Source organism: Schistocerca gregaria, chromosome 3, assembly GCF_023897955.1.
Source record: "Schistocerca gregaria isolate iqSchGreg1 chromosome 3, iqSchGreg1.2, whole genome shotgun sequence".
NCBI lineage: Eukaryota > Metazoa > Arthropoda > Insecta > Orthoptera > Acrididae > Schistocerca > Schistocerca gregaria.
The window spans coordinates 914,581,597-914,596,426 of record NC_064922.1 but is presented as its reverse complement, the minus strand read 5'-3'; the positions used below and the strand labels follow the sequence as shown (position 1 = coordinate 914,596,426).

The following is a 14,830-nucleotide window of genomic DNA, read 5'->3' as shown; positions in this document are numbered from 1 at the left end:
TTTTATTTCATTGTTGTTTGTATTAATCATTGTGTGCTGCTGCATTGCCTCGTCCATTAGTTAAGCGTCTGAGCTCAGTAGATTTAAGTTAGCTTAAGAGGGGGTAGCCTATATAAGAGAATGAGTTGCGATGGATTTGAAGAAATGCACTGAGAGGTTATATGAGAAAAGTACAGAAAGCAGGTATAGATAGGACTTTTTGGAAATAATTAAGAGCGAAGGGAGATCTCCGAGAAGTAAAGAAAGTTTTGTTTGCAAAATACTGCAGTAAAACAAACCCTGCCCTTTCCTTGTGTTATCCCACTATGTGTCTGTGTACCCTTGGATATTTGTGTTCTTCCTCTCTTTATGTGTTTATATGATGATAGTTATGTTGTAGAATTTTTCTGATAATATGTTATTTACTTTGTAAAGATGTTTAGATATTATTTATTCTGTTTTGTTTTAATGCTCATGTGTGAAGTTGATGTTTCAAAAGTTATTCTGATCTTTTATGTCTGTACTTATGTCATAATTTTTGTAACACTGATTTATTTGTTGTTTCGATTCTTTTGTAAAGCCTGTATTACTGCAAATGTTATCTGTACTATTATGTTCTTTAATGATATATTTTGTACCTTTGTTATTGTATTCTTATGTTATAAAATTGTAATTGACACCAGTTCATCAAATTAAGTAACTTGTAAATTACATTTCACTGCAGACGTTTCTGTTGGTCATAGTATATGGACAATATGTGAGAAGTAGGGACTGATAGTGTTTGCACGTGTGTTAATAATTCAGCAAGGGACTGGATAACAGCATTGCTGGTTCTAAGGACATTTCAAACAAATTCTTTGTGAGTGGACAAGTGGTGGTTTATGGACTTGCTATTTTCTCTGCAAGACTCTTCGATGATGATTGTGCACCTGCACGGTTGCAACAGATGGCTGCTGGCCGTCTCTACCAGGACTACAGTGGGTGTGCACCTTTGATGACCCACCAATACCGCTATCTCTACAAGGACTACAGTGGGTCTACACCTTTGATGACCCACCAATACCATTATTTCTACAAGGTCTACAGTGGGTCTGCATCTCTGGTGGCCCACCAATACCGTAATCTCTACCAGGACTACAAGGGGTCTACTCTGTGATCAACTACCTACCAATATTCTTCAAAACTTCGACTGACTCTGCTGTGGGTTTGCTCTGTTGTGGCCCATTACCTGTCTGCATGTCAAGAGACAGCACTGTCTTTCCGTTGGAAGGACAACACTACTTCTTCAAGACTGCATGGAAATCCACTACTTCCGTGTGCATTTTCTTTTCTACCCAGACTTTGAGAAAAACAATGCAATTATACTTTGATGAATGATCAGGACTGTCTTTATGGACTGTGAGAAAATTTTAGCTTTTGACCAACATTGTATCGATAACTGTGTGCATTTCATTTCTTTGTCATTGTAATTATGAAAAAAAAATTTTCAAATCTCTATTGGCCACTGCCCAAAACAATTTCTAAATTTTTTTGTGAGGAGCATGGGGGCTATGTAAGTAGGCTGTATAGGTTTTTTTATTGGTAACGCCGCCCCCATGAAGCGCTCTGTATAAAAATCACTGGCTGTGCCGTGTGCAGTCAGCGGCTGATTTGCATTGTTGTCTGCCATTGTAGTGTTGGGCAGCGGCAGCTGGATGCTAACAGCGCGTAGCGTTGTGCAGTTGAAGGTGAGCCGCCAGCAGTGGTGGACGTAGGGGGGGAGAGTTTTGAAATTTGTAAGAATTGGTGTCATGAACTGATATATATATTATGACTATTAAGGTAAATACATTGTTTGTTCTGTATTAAAATCTTTCATTTGCTAACTATGCCTATCAGTAGTTAGTGCCTTCAGTAGTTTGAATCTTTTATTTAGCTGGCAGTAGTGGCGCTCGCTGTATTGCAGTAGCTTGAGTAACCAAGATTTTTGTGAGGTAAGTGATATGTGAAACGTATAGGTTAATGTTAGTCAGGGTCATCCTTTTGTAGGGAGTTTTGAAAGTCAGATTGCGTTGCGCTAAAAATATTGTGTGTCAGTTTAAGCACTGTCTTGTATAAATTTTTCTAAGGGGACGTTTCAACCTTTTCATTAATTCATTTCGACATTTAGGTTCTTGAAGGATATGTGAAAAGATGACCACAGAGAGGTTTATATAAAGTATAGTTTATTTACAAGTGTGTGAGCTATACATGACTTTTTGTAGCAGTGATCCTCTACCCGAGGAGGGCGGCCTTGTACTGGAGGTGGGCGATGGCGTCAGCGTGGTGGATGGCGGGGATGCCGGCAGCGTAGACGGCGGCCAGGGGCAGCCCAGACACGGGGTCTGCGGGGGTGGCGGCGGCCAGGGCTGCGGACTGAGCGTGGGCGGCGGCGTGGGCGGCCTTGGCGCTGGCCACCTGTGAAGGGAGGAGCGCCTTGTCAGTAACACCGTCTCACTACATGGTACGTGTACTGTTCTGGAGGGGGTAAAGGAAACGGTGTAGAAGCACATACCTCAGGAGTGTCAAGGGGAACGCCGCCAGGTCCGATGACGATGTTGGCGGGTCCAGCGATGACAGGGGCGGCCACGGCGTAGCGAGCGGCGGCGATGACGGGGGCGGCGGCGATGACGGGGGCGGCGGCGATGGCGGGCACGCCCAGGGTGTTGCGGGCGGCCTCTGCGGCCTGGATGTTGAGGTGCGCCGCCTTGGCGACGGCCACGTGGGGCTCGTCGGCGGGCACGACGGAGGCCACGGGCACGCCCAGCGTGTTGCGCGCCGCCTCCGCTGCCTGCGTCGCCAGGTGCGCCGCCTTAGCCACGGCCACGTCGGGGGCGTCGGCGGGCACCGGGATGGCGGCGGGGACCCCCAGACCCAGGTAGCCGGGCTTGGCCAGCGCCACAGCCAGCACGGAGCTCAGGATCACCTGCAGGCAGCGTGTGCATCAGACATCGCCGAACTCTCTAGAAGCTGGGCATATATTGTGTTGCTGTTTTGAATGAACACTATCGCAGCAATGGCTAACAAAATGTCTAATCTGTTCCTCTAATGAAATTTTTATTTTTCAGCTTTAGTCGTTGTCAAGCTTTATTAAGAGTCAATTGATGGCCATACAAAGTAGTACATTCTGAAACCGCAATAGATCAGCTACATTAAGGTTGTCATATATTTCCTGACAGTTCCCTACTACCATTTCCAACACTTCATGTCGTCTGTTCTCTGTTTCAGACTGCTGCCACCCTCAGTTAAGTTGGCCTCTGTGGCCGAGCGGTTCTAGTCGCTTCAGTCCGGAACCGCGCTGCTCCTACGGTCGCAGGTTCGAATCCCGCCTCGGGCATGGATGTGTGTGATGTCCTTAGGTTAGTTAGGTTTAAGTAGTTCTGATTCTATGGGACTGATGACCTAGGTTTTAGTCTCATAGTGCTCAGAGCCATTTGAACCCTCAATTATCCCGAAGTTGTGACAGTGTAGTCGCCTGAAGAAGTGTTGTGCTGTTTGTGGGAGTGTACTTCTATTAAATGTATTACATGTATCATGCAAGGTGAGACATGTTCAGTTATTTATCAAATATTTTGAATGTCTCTTTCCTTCTTACTGTGTGAAATTATGACAGCCTGAATCTAATTTCATACCCCTTGCTGCAAATACATACCACATTTCAAGATCACCATCTGTATAATGAGCGTTCAGGAATCCATTTTATTTCTGTGTCGACTTTTATGTCGTAGCAGCTCATTGGTACGAAGTATATAGAAGTATATAGAAGAATGCCTGATTAGGTATGATGACCTGATGGTCCTAACTTTGGCACGTTAATATACAAAATTCTAATACAATAAATGGTTTGAAGTTTTTTGGAGTGAATGACAAGGTTCCAGTTAGTCTAATTTGGCAAACAATTTTCATCGACCAGGAAGTTTCATCGATACAGGACACTGTTCAGGATGGACTGAAGAAATACAAGGTCTTCTGTTTTTAACAAAGTACCCCTTTCTAACTGTTTTACATAATTTATTAAATAAGGATCGCTATGCGATTTACAGTCTGCATGAGATTCTTATAAGTGCCTGGGTTTCAGTACGTGAGATGTATACTCACGAGTGTGGAGGGACAGCCCGTAACTAATGTAGAAACACATAATTTTGATTTGTCCAGATCTTTCATTACTGATGCCATTCTCTTCAGCGATACTGGAGATGTGTAAAAGGTATCTATCCTATTCCGTGATAAATGTATACTCCTAGAAACAAATAATTAGTACCCCTTAGACTCTCAAGTGCTACAGCTTTCTGACTGAGTTGATTGACGGTAACGCTACACCTGTATACCCTCGAAATTCGCCAGGGAAGTAATAGTGATCTCATTTGATCAATATCATTGTTGCAATCATGACAATTTTTTCTTCCATTGAGTATCAATCATACTATTTATTTCAAAACTCGATAAGAAACCAATTAATGACTGGATAGGACAATTACTTTTTTTTATAAATCGTCAGCAGCTAAATATGTATAGCTTGTATTCTCTGGTTATCCGCCTGGAATGCTTGGGTTTCTACCATAAGGCGCTTTTGATGTTGTCATTTGAATGTTACTCTTAGTTTCATAAGTACTAAACTATTTCTCTACTTTGGTGTGTCTAGGTCGTTCTTTTACTGCTTCAGTTCACGCGATTTCACAGTGTGTACTTTCATGGTGACACTTGTCATCCACTGTGAAATAAAATTACCTTTCAGACGGAAGTGTTGCTAATCTCGTAAATGGTGGAGAGACAAACGATTTCCTACTCTTGTCTTTACTTAAGACTACAAACGCCTCAGCATTACACAGACTAAAATTTTTGAACGGAACTTCATGCTCTAAAGCTATCTATGTGAGAATCACTAGCGGTAAGTAATATGAATTTTGAAATACTGTTGCATCCCAGATGAGATCCATGCACTTGAATATGATCTGCGGATGGTACTGAAATATAGCAATCCTTCTACCATTCTCTTGCCTTTCACGCTCCCACACACTTAATATTGTCTGTGGACCATGTAGGTAGACGCACGGCCATGTGACCCGTGCCTGCGGAGCGTCAACGCCCCCGCCACTGTGCGCTGGCGGCTACTCACCAGGACCTTCATGTCTTCTGCTGCTGCTGCGTCGGACTGAACTGTTCCTGCCCAGTGTGTGGCTGGCCAGCGGCTTATATAGCGCGGGCCGGCCTCGTCTTCCCCGCCACATCCCGCCGCCTGGACCCCCTACGAAACCGCCCGGTCATCGGCGATGGGCGTCGCCCGCCAAAGTCGTTGCTCTCCACTTACTACTACAACTCCACCTCCCTCTACTCGTACTGTCCTCTCGTCGTGTTTGTTTTTCCAACGATTCCTGAACGGTGTCGAAAATGAAACTCGAAAAAGAAGTCGAATCTTCATTCTTTATGTCGTCTTCCATTACCTCCAAAACGCCTCTGGGTCGCTTGGGCATAGCCGTCAAGCGAGGTCACGCACTTGTTAAGGCATTGAAGTACATTCCGAAAGTACACAGTACTAGTCATCTTTTTGCCATCGCGAACCACGTCATCAATCGCTTCATCAGAAATCCCTGGAATTTTCTTCGATAGCGCAGTGCAGATACTTAACCCAACCCCTTTAGAATTCAACTGATATTCCATCTGTACCATTCTGCCGACAAGACGTTTAAAAGCTTACACTTATAGCCAGTTTAATGTTTCCTGTCGTTCCTTAGTTGCTTCTATATTCCTGGAGATATGATCAAGTGAGATGTCTTCGAAATCGTCGAACATTGGCCACCTAAGAACAAATTCACGACAACACATATGGAAACATGCACTGAAGCGCCAAAGAAACTGGTATAGGTATGCGTATTCAAATACTGAGATATGTAAACAGCCAGAATACGGCACTGCGGTCGGCAACTCCGTATATGAGACAAGTGTCTGGCGCAGTTGTTAGATCGGTTACTGCTACTATAATGCCAGGTTTTCAAGATTTAAGTGAGTTTAAACGTGGTATTATAGCCGCGAACGAGCGATCGGGCACAGCATGTCCGAGGCAGCGATTATGTGGGGATTTTCCCATACGACCATTCCATGAGTGTACCGTGAATATCAGAAATCCGGCAAAACATCAAATCTCAGACATCGATGCGGCCGGAAAAAGATCCTGCAAGAACGGACCAATGACGACTGAAGAGAATCGTTCTGTGTGAAAGAAGTGCAACCCTTCAGCAAATTACTGCTAATTTAAATGCTCGGCCATCAGTGTGCGAACCATACAACGAAACATCATCGATAAGAGCTTTCGGAACCGAAGGCCACTAGCGTACCATGACACAAGGTTTTACGCGTCACCTAGGTCCATCAACACCGACATTGGACTGTTGATGACTGGAAACATGTTGACTGGTCGGAAGAGTCTCGTTTCAAATGGTATCGTGGACGTATATGGAGACAACTAAATGAATCCTTGGTTCCTGAATGTCAGAAGGGGACTGTTCAAACTGGTGGAGGCTTTGTAATCGTGTGGTGAGTTTGCTGTTGGAGTGATATGGGACCCCTGATACGTCCAGATACCATTCTGACGAGTGACACGTACTTAACCATCACGTCTGATCACCTGCATGCAGTCATGCCCATTGTGCATTCCGACGGACTTTGACAATTCCAGCAGGACAATGCGACACTCCACACTTCCATAATCGCTACAGAGTGGTCGCAGGACCACTCTTCTGAGTTTCAACACTTCCGCTGGCCACCAAACTCCCCAGATACGAATATTATTCACCAAGTCTGGAAAGCCTTGCAATGTGCTACTCAGAAGAGATTTCCACCCCCTCGTAGTCTTGCGGATTTCTGGACACCCCTGCAGGATTCATGGTGACAACTCCTTCCAGCACTACATCAAACATTGGTAGAGTCCATGCCATGACGCGTTGCTTGCTCGTAGGGCCTTACACTGTAATAGGCAGTTGTACCAGTTTCTTTCGCTCGTCAGTGTATATTCCTGGAGATGTGACCAATTGAAATTCCTTCGAAATCACCGAAAATCGGCCAACTAAGTACAACTTCACGATGACACATGTGGCAACATAGATCCCAAAAACCGTAAGTAGAACCGAGTAGCAACAATGCGCTCCATATTGTTGCTCAGATAACAATATGTGAATAACAAGAAACTGTAACACAGTAACATATCTGGAATCAGTATGTAAGGCAGAAATTATATACATAAGACAAACATGTATTATACGCGATGCATCACGTACTTCAACATCTCGCCGTATGATTGCACGCAATGAATCCGGGACCATTGCCGAACATTATCGTTTTGTGGTGTGTGGAGGCGTAATGTAGCATTTGCGTACTGAATTCCAATTCTGTGAACACGACACACTCTCCTGTCTAAGTTGATGGGACAAGGTACTCCTTCCGCATGTGCGTCCTTCCAGGGGTGCACTCGCTATTGACATCATTTTTATAGATGACAATAAGCGACCGAATCGAATGGCACAAGCGGAGGAGCTGTTATAACGAGAGGATAATCAGTGATTGGATTGGCCTGCTCTTTCCCCTGAAGTATATCCCATCGAGCACGTGTGGAATGCGTTGGGGAGACGAACTACAGCACGTCAACGTGAACCAACGACCATCCAGGGGTTGACATCCGGTCTGGTGGAGGAACGGAACTTTCTAGCCGAAGAAATCCCTACCAACTTTGCCGCCAGTGTGGGAGCACGTCGTAGTGCATGCATTGCCGTCCGTGGTGATCACACACACTATTAAAAGCCATGCCCCGCCTGTTGAGATGTCTGGGAATCATCATGAAGCACTGTGTAATCAGTGTAATTATTGTCCTTGAGTCCATGTCACTGCGTACATTTTTCAGTTACCTTCTGTAATATACTGGTAGCAGTTCTTGCTGTGCACGGTCCGAGTTTCATCGAGCTGTGTTACTTGGCAGTGACACATTATACGAAAGTTACTTTCATCCTTAAGTTTTGGACACTAGTTACTTTCCTTTTGGTGTGACGTATAGACCAAAAACTATGTGAGTAATGTTGCGGAGTACTGAATGCTCCAAATCAACTTTTCGTACTAGTGATAAGCAGCTTGTTCCCAGAATGAGATTTTCACTCTGCAGTGGAGTGTGCACTGATATGAAACTCCTTGGCAGATTAAAACTGTGTGCCGGACCGAGACTCGAACTCGGGTCCTTTGCCTTTCGCAGGCAAGTGGAATGTAGGAGACAAGATACTGGCAGAAGTAAAGCTGTGAGGACGGGGCGTGAGTCGTGCTGGTGTAGCTCAGTCGGTAGAGCACTTGCCCGCGAAAGGCAAAGGTCCCGAGTTCGAGTCTCTATCCGGCACACAGTTTTAAACTGTTAGGAAGTTTCAAACATTTCGTTAGTTGCGCCGAGCGCATTTGTTGCTCACCGTTAATAGCACATGACTGCAACCTACCAGAAACTTACAAACCTTTTCTACTGCACCTTCAGATGTCAGCTTCCTACAGCATAGGTCACCTTCGTTCATAGTATCTGTTACGGACACGCACAATGCATTAGAATATGCTGTACGCCGTAATCGGAAATTGGTACGCTGACTGAGCCAGCTAATTGATTTGCACTGAAAATGTTCGCTACTATTAAACATGTCCCTTACACAATGCTGTAACTTACTTAAACGCTCACCGTGCCTTTAAGAAATATCTTTATATATAAACTTAATCACCAAATATACGAAACTTTTTCTGTTATCGTAAACTTTCTCGTTGCTATATCCTCATATGTCGTTTGAACTACGATTCTTTAAGTCATTTTCATTTTCTTCAAGCACCTTCTCACTCATCTAAGTCCGTTTTACAGATATAATTCCTTATCAACGTCCTTTCTTCCTTGTGTCATTTGCTTTCTCGAAATTTCTAGTAGAATACACTTAATTTGCAGCTTTTTGCCATTTTATTTCTAAGTATATGTTTTTAATTGCTTGTAATGTTACTGTTCTAAATGTTAGTAAAATCAAACATGTCAAGCTTTTGAAACTTCCTGGCAGATTAATGCTGTGTGCCGGACCGAGACTCGAACTCGGTCCGGCACACAGTTTTAATCTGGCACGAAGTTTCATATCAGCGGACACTCCGCTGCAGAGTGAAAATCTCATCCTGGAAACATCCCCCAGGCTGTGCCTAAGCCATGTCCCCGCAATGTCCCTTCTTTCAGGAGTGTTATTTCTGCAAGGTTCGAGGGAGAGCTTCTGTTAAGTTTGGAAGGTAGGAGACGAGGTACTGGCAGAAGTAAAGCTGTGGGGACGGGGTGTGAATCGTGCTTGGGGTAGCTCAGGTATTGGAGTACTTTCCCGCGAAAGTCAAAGGTCCCGAGTTCGAGTCTCGCTCTTGCACACAGTTTTAATCTGCCAGCTGACGCTCCTCTGCAGATTGAAAATCTCATTCTGGATGTGAAGCTTTTGTGATATTTACGCGAAGTATTAGGAGAACGCTTGTGACATACTGAATCAGCCATTAAGCTGAGTTAATTTCAGGCAGTCGGGAGTCAGTTGTGCTAGTGAACCAGGTTTCTTCGTTATTTTCTTCGTCATTACAACTGTTTCTATTTCATTTAAAGTCCTTTTTTCTTATCTGAAAGGTCATTTCAACAAAATTTTCAAGCATCCACGGTCATTTTTCGATAGAAGTTTTGTTAATTAGATATCCGTTTCCTCACACGTTGCACTTTAGATTTCCTTGAATATTATTATAACGACGCTCTCGAGCCTCGTAGTGTGGCGAGCAATACTCAAGAATACATCGACAGAGAATTTTCTAAGAGATCCCTAGATGGAGAACTGTTCCTTAAGATTCCTCCACACACACTCTTCCAATGAGACTCGCGTAACTTATTATTAAGAAAAAACAAAAAAATAAAAAAAAAGGCTCTGAGCACTACGGGACTTAACAGCTAGGGTCGTCAGTCCCCTAGATTTAGAACTACTTAAACCTAACCAATCTAGGGACATCATATACATCCATGCCCGAGGGACGATTCGAACCTGCGACCGTAGCAGTAGCGCGGTTGCGGACAGGGGTACCGATAACCGCTCGGCCATAGCAGCCGGCCTTTTTAACCCCATCGTGATTGATAACTAATAGAATCGTCAGAATATAATGACTATTAATTTATTTATTTATAATATGATGGGTTACACTATCAGATACATTACGACTCAAATACATCTACATCTACATCGACTGTAGCAAATTACACAAGTGAATGACATCTGAAACTTTTCCAAAAAGTTTATATCCATTTTGGCCATCCTTTGGCATTAAGCATTATGTAGTAACAGCAGGACAAATAGAAGTAAAGCTTTTATTCACTCACCTACACTCAAGCGTCAAAGAAACTGGTAAAGGCATGCCCATTCAAATACAGAGATACGTAAACAGGCACAATATACCGCCGCGGTCGGCAACAAATGACTGTCACAGTTGTTAGATCGTTTACTGATGCTCGAATGGCAAGTTTTCAAGATCTGAGAGAGTTTGAACGTGGTACTGTAGTCGGCGCACGAGCGATGGGACACAGCATCTCCGCGGTAGCGTTGAAGTGGGAGTTTTCCTGCACGAGCATTTTACGAGTTAACCGTGAATTTCGGGAATCCGGTAAAACATCAGATCTCCGACACTGATGCGACCGGAAAGAGGTCCTGCCAGAATGGGACCAATGACAACCGCAGAGAATAGTTCAACGAGTCAGAAGTACAATTGCTACAGATTTCAGTGCACGGCCATCACCATATGTGAGCGCACTAACCATTCCACAAAACGTCATCGATATGGGCTTTCGGAACCGAAGGCTCACTCGTGTACCCTTGATGACTTCACGACACAAAGCTTTAAGCTTCGCTTCGGCCCGTCAACACCGAAGTTGGATTGTTGATGACTGGAAATGCGTTGCCTTGTCGGACGAGTATCTTTCGTAATTATGTCGAGGGGATGGACATGTACGGGTATGGAGACGACCTCGTGAATCCATCTGTTCAAACTGGTGGAGGCTCTGTAATTGCGTGGGGCTTGTGCAGTTGCAGTGATATGGGACCGTTGATACGGCTATGGCAGGTGACACGTACGTAAGCTTCCTGTCTGTTCACCTGCATCCATTCATTTACATTGTGCATTCAGACGGATTTGGGCAATTCCACCAGGATAATGCGACACCCCACAAGTCCAGGATTGCTACAGAGTGGATCCAAGAACACTCTTCTGAGTTTAAACACTTCCACTGTCCTCCAAACTGCACAGACGCGAGCATTATTGAGATTGTCTGAGAGGCCTTGCAACATGTTGGTCAGAAGATATCTCCATCCCCTCATAATTTTACGGATTTATGGACAGCCGTTCAGGATTTAGGTGACATTTCCCCTCCAGCACTACTTCAGACATTAGTCGAGTCCATACCACGTCATGTTGCAGCACTTTTGCATATTTGCAGGGGCTCTTCACGATATAAGGCAGGTATGCGAGTTTCTTTGGCTCTACATCGCAATATATTAATTTACTATTAAATAATAAATCTGAAATTTACTATTGTGCCGATATAGAAACAAGTTAAAAAACATTCAATAAATTACTGCGTAACAAAACTATTACTTTTTCTTTTCTTTTTTATATATTCTCAAATAGGTACAAAGTAGTCAAGTATAAGTCAAAAAATACATAGTATAAACTGATGATCCAGTTCATCTTTTTATTCGATATGAACACCAGAATACAAAAGATTCCAGGACATGTGTTCTAGGTATCCTCTGATATCGTGCTCCGATTTCCTGGCGTAACAGAGGGGGTGTCATTGTTTCTTGTGAACGCAGCAGTGCATAAAAAATGTCTGTTCAGATCTACGAGACTTCAGTCCTGATTAGTTAAATAACTTTTGATCATTCCTGAGTAACATTTTCAGATGCCCACTATTTGTTATCAACTACCGGCTAAAGCCCCGCATCCTCGTAATGCGCCGCTTCCGGCACGGGGAATTGCCAAGTCCCCAGATCGAATCTGTGCGGCTGATTAATGACGAGCTTAAGTGTACTGACGAGCCTGTCTGTGGTTTTTAGGTGGTTTCCATGTCCCTCTAGACGAGTACCGAGCTGTTACCGAAGTCGAGCCACAGTTACACGATTCGCAAACAATTAGAAAACTTTCGCACAATTTCACTTGATTAAACACACGTATTCCGTCCCGGAAGGTATCGGGATGGAGACAGGAAGGACATCCGTCCACTCTATAGACTAAACATGTCTAATCCGTTAATAGCCATGCCGACCTTGTGCCGACGCGAGACAAAGGAACAAGGAAAAGGAGAAGATGCAGTATATCGAGTATTACCGCTTATGATAGCACGACTGATCCTGTGTATCGTCGGATTAATTTTTGTTCCTTACCAGTATAAGCGGTGTATCACTTAAGCACGAGACCACTTTACAGGTGCTTTACGGAAGAGTTTCGTAACTGGCAGGGAGTCTGCTAAATGTTGTACTGATAGAGACGGTTTTTATGCAGAAGACTAACTCTATTGAGTGAAGTGCAGCCTAGGTCTTTAGGGTTCATTTTGTGTTACTTGTAGCTGGTCCAATCCTGAAGGATTAACAATTTCTTATCAACATTATTTGGCCTACAGGATGGGAATGTGAAGTGGTACAACGACAGCCAGGATGTGCAACCATCCCTGAAGATGTCCTTTGCAGACGGGTACGAAACTTTGGATTTGAACCAGAAATTCGTGCGACTACGGCATAGTAGCTCTGGATATTATAACACGTGAAGCCATACTGTTATGAGCAGGTAGCGGCAGTTGTGAAAGTCACGGACTGGAACAAGCATTTCCTGCTTTTCACGAGTGGCTCGCCTGATGAGAGAACCCCTGGTAGTGTGCGGAAAACATAGGCGAAATCATAAGTGGGAATGAAAGTTTGAGCCGGGGCTGAAAGCGAGCTCAAAGAGCCATCGCGCATGGTGAGCAGGAATTACTAATTCGGTTCCCAGTCTACCACAAACGTTCGGTTGTTACTATTACACATTACTTCGCAGGTTCAGTATATCCGAACGGCTTCCACGTGTCATTTCATATCATTCGGTGATCATCCACTTCATCCTCATATGTCCATTTGTTTCGTTTCACACTATTTAATTAACTTGTTAAACGTCCATGTTTGCTTTTATTCTAGCAGTAAGAGCGAATGTTCGGAACAGATCTCTGCCCACGTAAGCTTGTCCAACAAGACGACCTTGGTGACCGTGATTTCCTGGAGCTGCACACACACTCTGGAGCGCGTACGACCTCAACACGGCCTTCGTGGTTCTTCCTAACGGTGCATATCAGGCTGATTGTATATGGATACCAGACAGATCACGTATTGTCTTCAACGTAATTAGTGTTACGCTAGTTACGCTTTCTTTAGGTTTTCATCTTTTCCCATTTCTATTTGCATGGATTTTTACTTTCCTAAAATTATCCCAATAAAGCGAAGTCGCCCATTTGCCTTCCCTACCACAGTCCTCAGATGCCCGTTACATTTCATGCCGCCTACAACTTTGCCCTCAGGTGTTTCAACGCGATTGTGTCAGGCACTACACTAGTAATGCTGTATCTGAACATTACGGGTTGATTTTCCTACTGATCCTCATTGTTGTTTCGTGTGGGTCAACGGCAGGCTACAGCTCTTTCGAGTTTGACCGCCATTTCGGCGACTTGCGTGTTCCTAATGAAACCCAGCTATCTAACCAGGCAAAGGAGCCCTCGGCCTAAGGTGTAATGCGAAGCATATGTCATTCCTTGTGACTACTCGCATAGTTGAGACGTGAAAGCTATGTTAAAGACATACTGACAAATTCCGTGTCTGACTGGTATCCGATCCAGCGAGCTCTGTTTCCAGACATGTGCTTTATCACTGGACCAACACTTTGTATTGTTTATTATAATTATCGTTATAAAAATTCATTTATTAACAATTTTCGCAGCAAGGGGTGACCGCATGGTCTGAGGCGTCTAGCCACGGTCCGGGCAGTTGCCCCCGTCGAAGGTTCGAGTCCTCCTTCGGGCATGGGTGTGCCTGTTGCCTTTAGCGTAAGTTAGGTTAAGTAGTGTGTAGGCTTAGGGAGCGATAACCTCAGCAGTTTGGTCCCTTAGGAATTCATACATACAACAATTTTCAAAGAAACAACAGTTTCCAATTATTCGGAATGGATCGTTCACTCGATAGAAGAGTGTGTGCAGTCCTGAAACTTTCAAAATGGTTAAAATGGCTCTGACCACTATGGGACTTAACATCTGAGGTCATCAGTCCCCTAGAACTTAGAACTACTTAAACCTAACTAACCTAAGGACATCACACATGTCCATGCCCACGGCAGGATTCGAACCTGCGACCGTAGCGGTCGCGCGGTTCCAGACTGTAGCGCCTAGAATCGCTCTGCCACTCTGGCCGGCTGTAGCTTTCTTGCAAATTAAAACTGTTAGCTGGACCGTGAAGTGGCACATCCCGGAAATATGTATGTAGAACTTTAACATACGGGGCCGTGCGTGCTCTATCTATCATACCGCTGGCAGCTGAATTGACAGGTGTTTTGAGGGACAGGACAACGAGGTTTGACAGTTATGGGCCATGCTAGGCCGGACGAGCTTTGCGGCGTAGTCAATAGATGGCATTACCTTTGACGCACAAGTATGAGAAATACTAACTGCGGGCTAGCTAGCCCGCCGCTCGGAAAATGTGGAGGGGAAATCCCAATCCTCTAATTAATAACTGAACCAAAGCAGTGAGAGAGAAACCAGTCGCAT

At 44.3% G+C, this 14,830-nt stretch overlaps 1 protein-coding gene across 4 annotated transcripts in view; it reads right to left on the bottom strand.

Moving 5' to 3' along the window:
* LOC126355446 (cuticle protein 18.7-like) overlaps window positions 1-14,830 on the bottom strand; it is a 156,871-nt gene that overhangs the window by 107,638 nt on the left and 34,403 nt on the right. Inside the window, exons 1-3 of one of the 4 annotated variants that reach the window (XM_050005755.1) lie at window positions 5,114-5,211; window positions 2,513-2,923; window positions 2,175-2,415 (exon numbers count right to left, since the gene is read on the bottom strand). The exons of 1 other annotated variant lie outside the window; for it this stretch is intronic. In XM_050005755.1, coding sequence (XP_049861712.1) covers window positions 2,233-2,415; window positions 2,513-2,923; window positions 5,114-5,125 — 606 coding nt within the window. In that variant the 5' untranslated portion in view covers window positions 5,126-5,211 and the 3' untranslated portion in view covers window positions 2,175-2,232. Of the gene's footprint in view, window positions 1-2,174; window positions 2,416-2,512; window positions 2,924-5,113; window positions 5,212-14,830 lie in introns of those variants that run through there. 2 more of the 4 variants (XM_050005756.1, XM_050005760.1) reach the window with 2 other exon arrangements.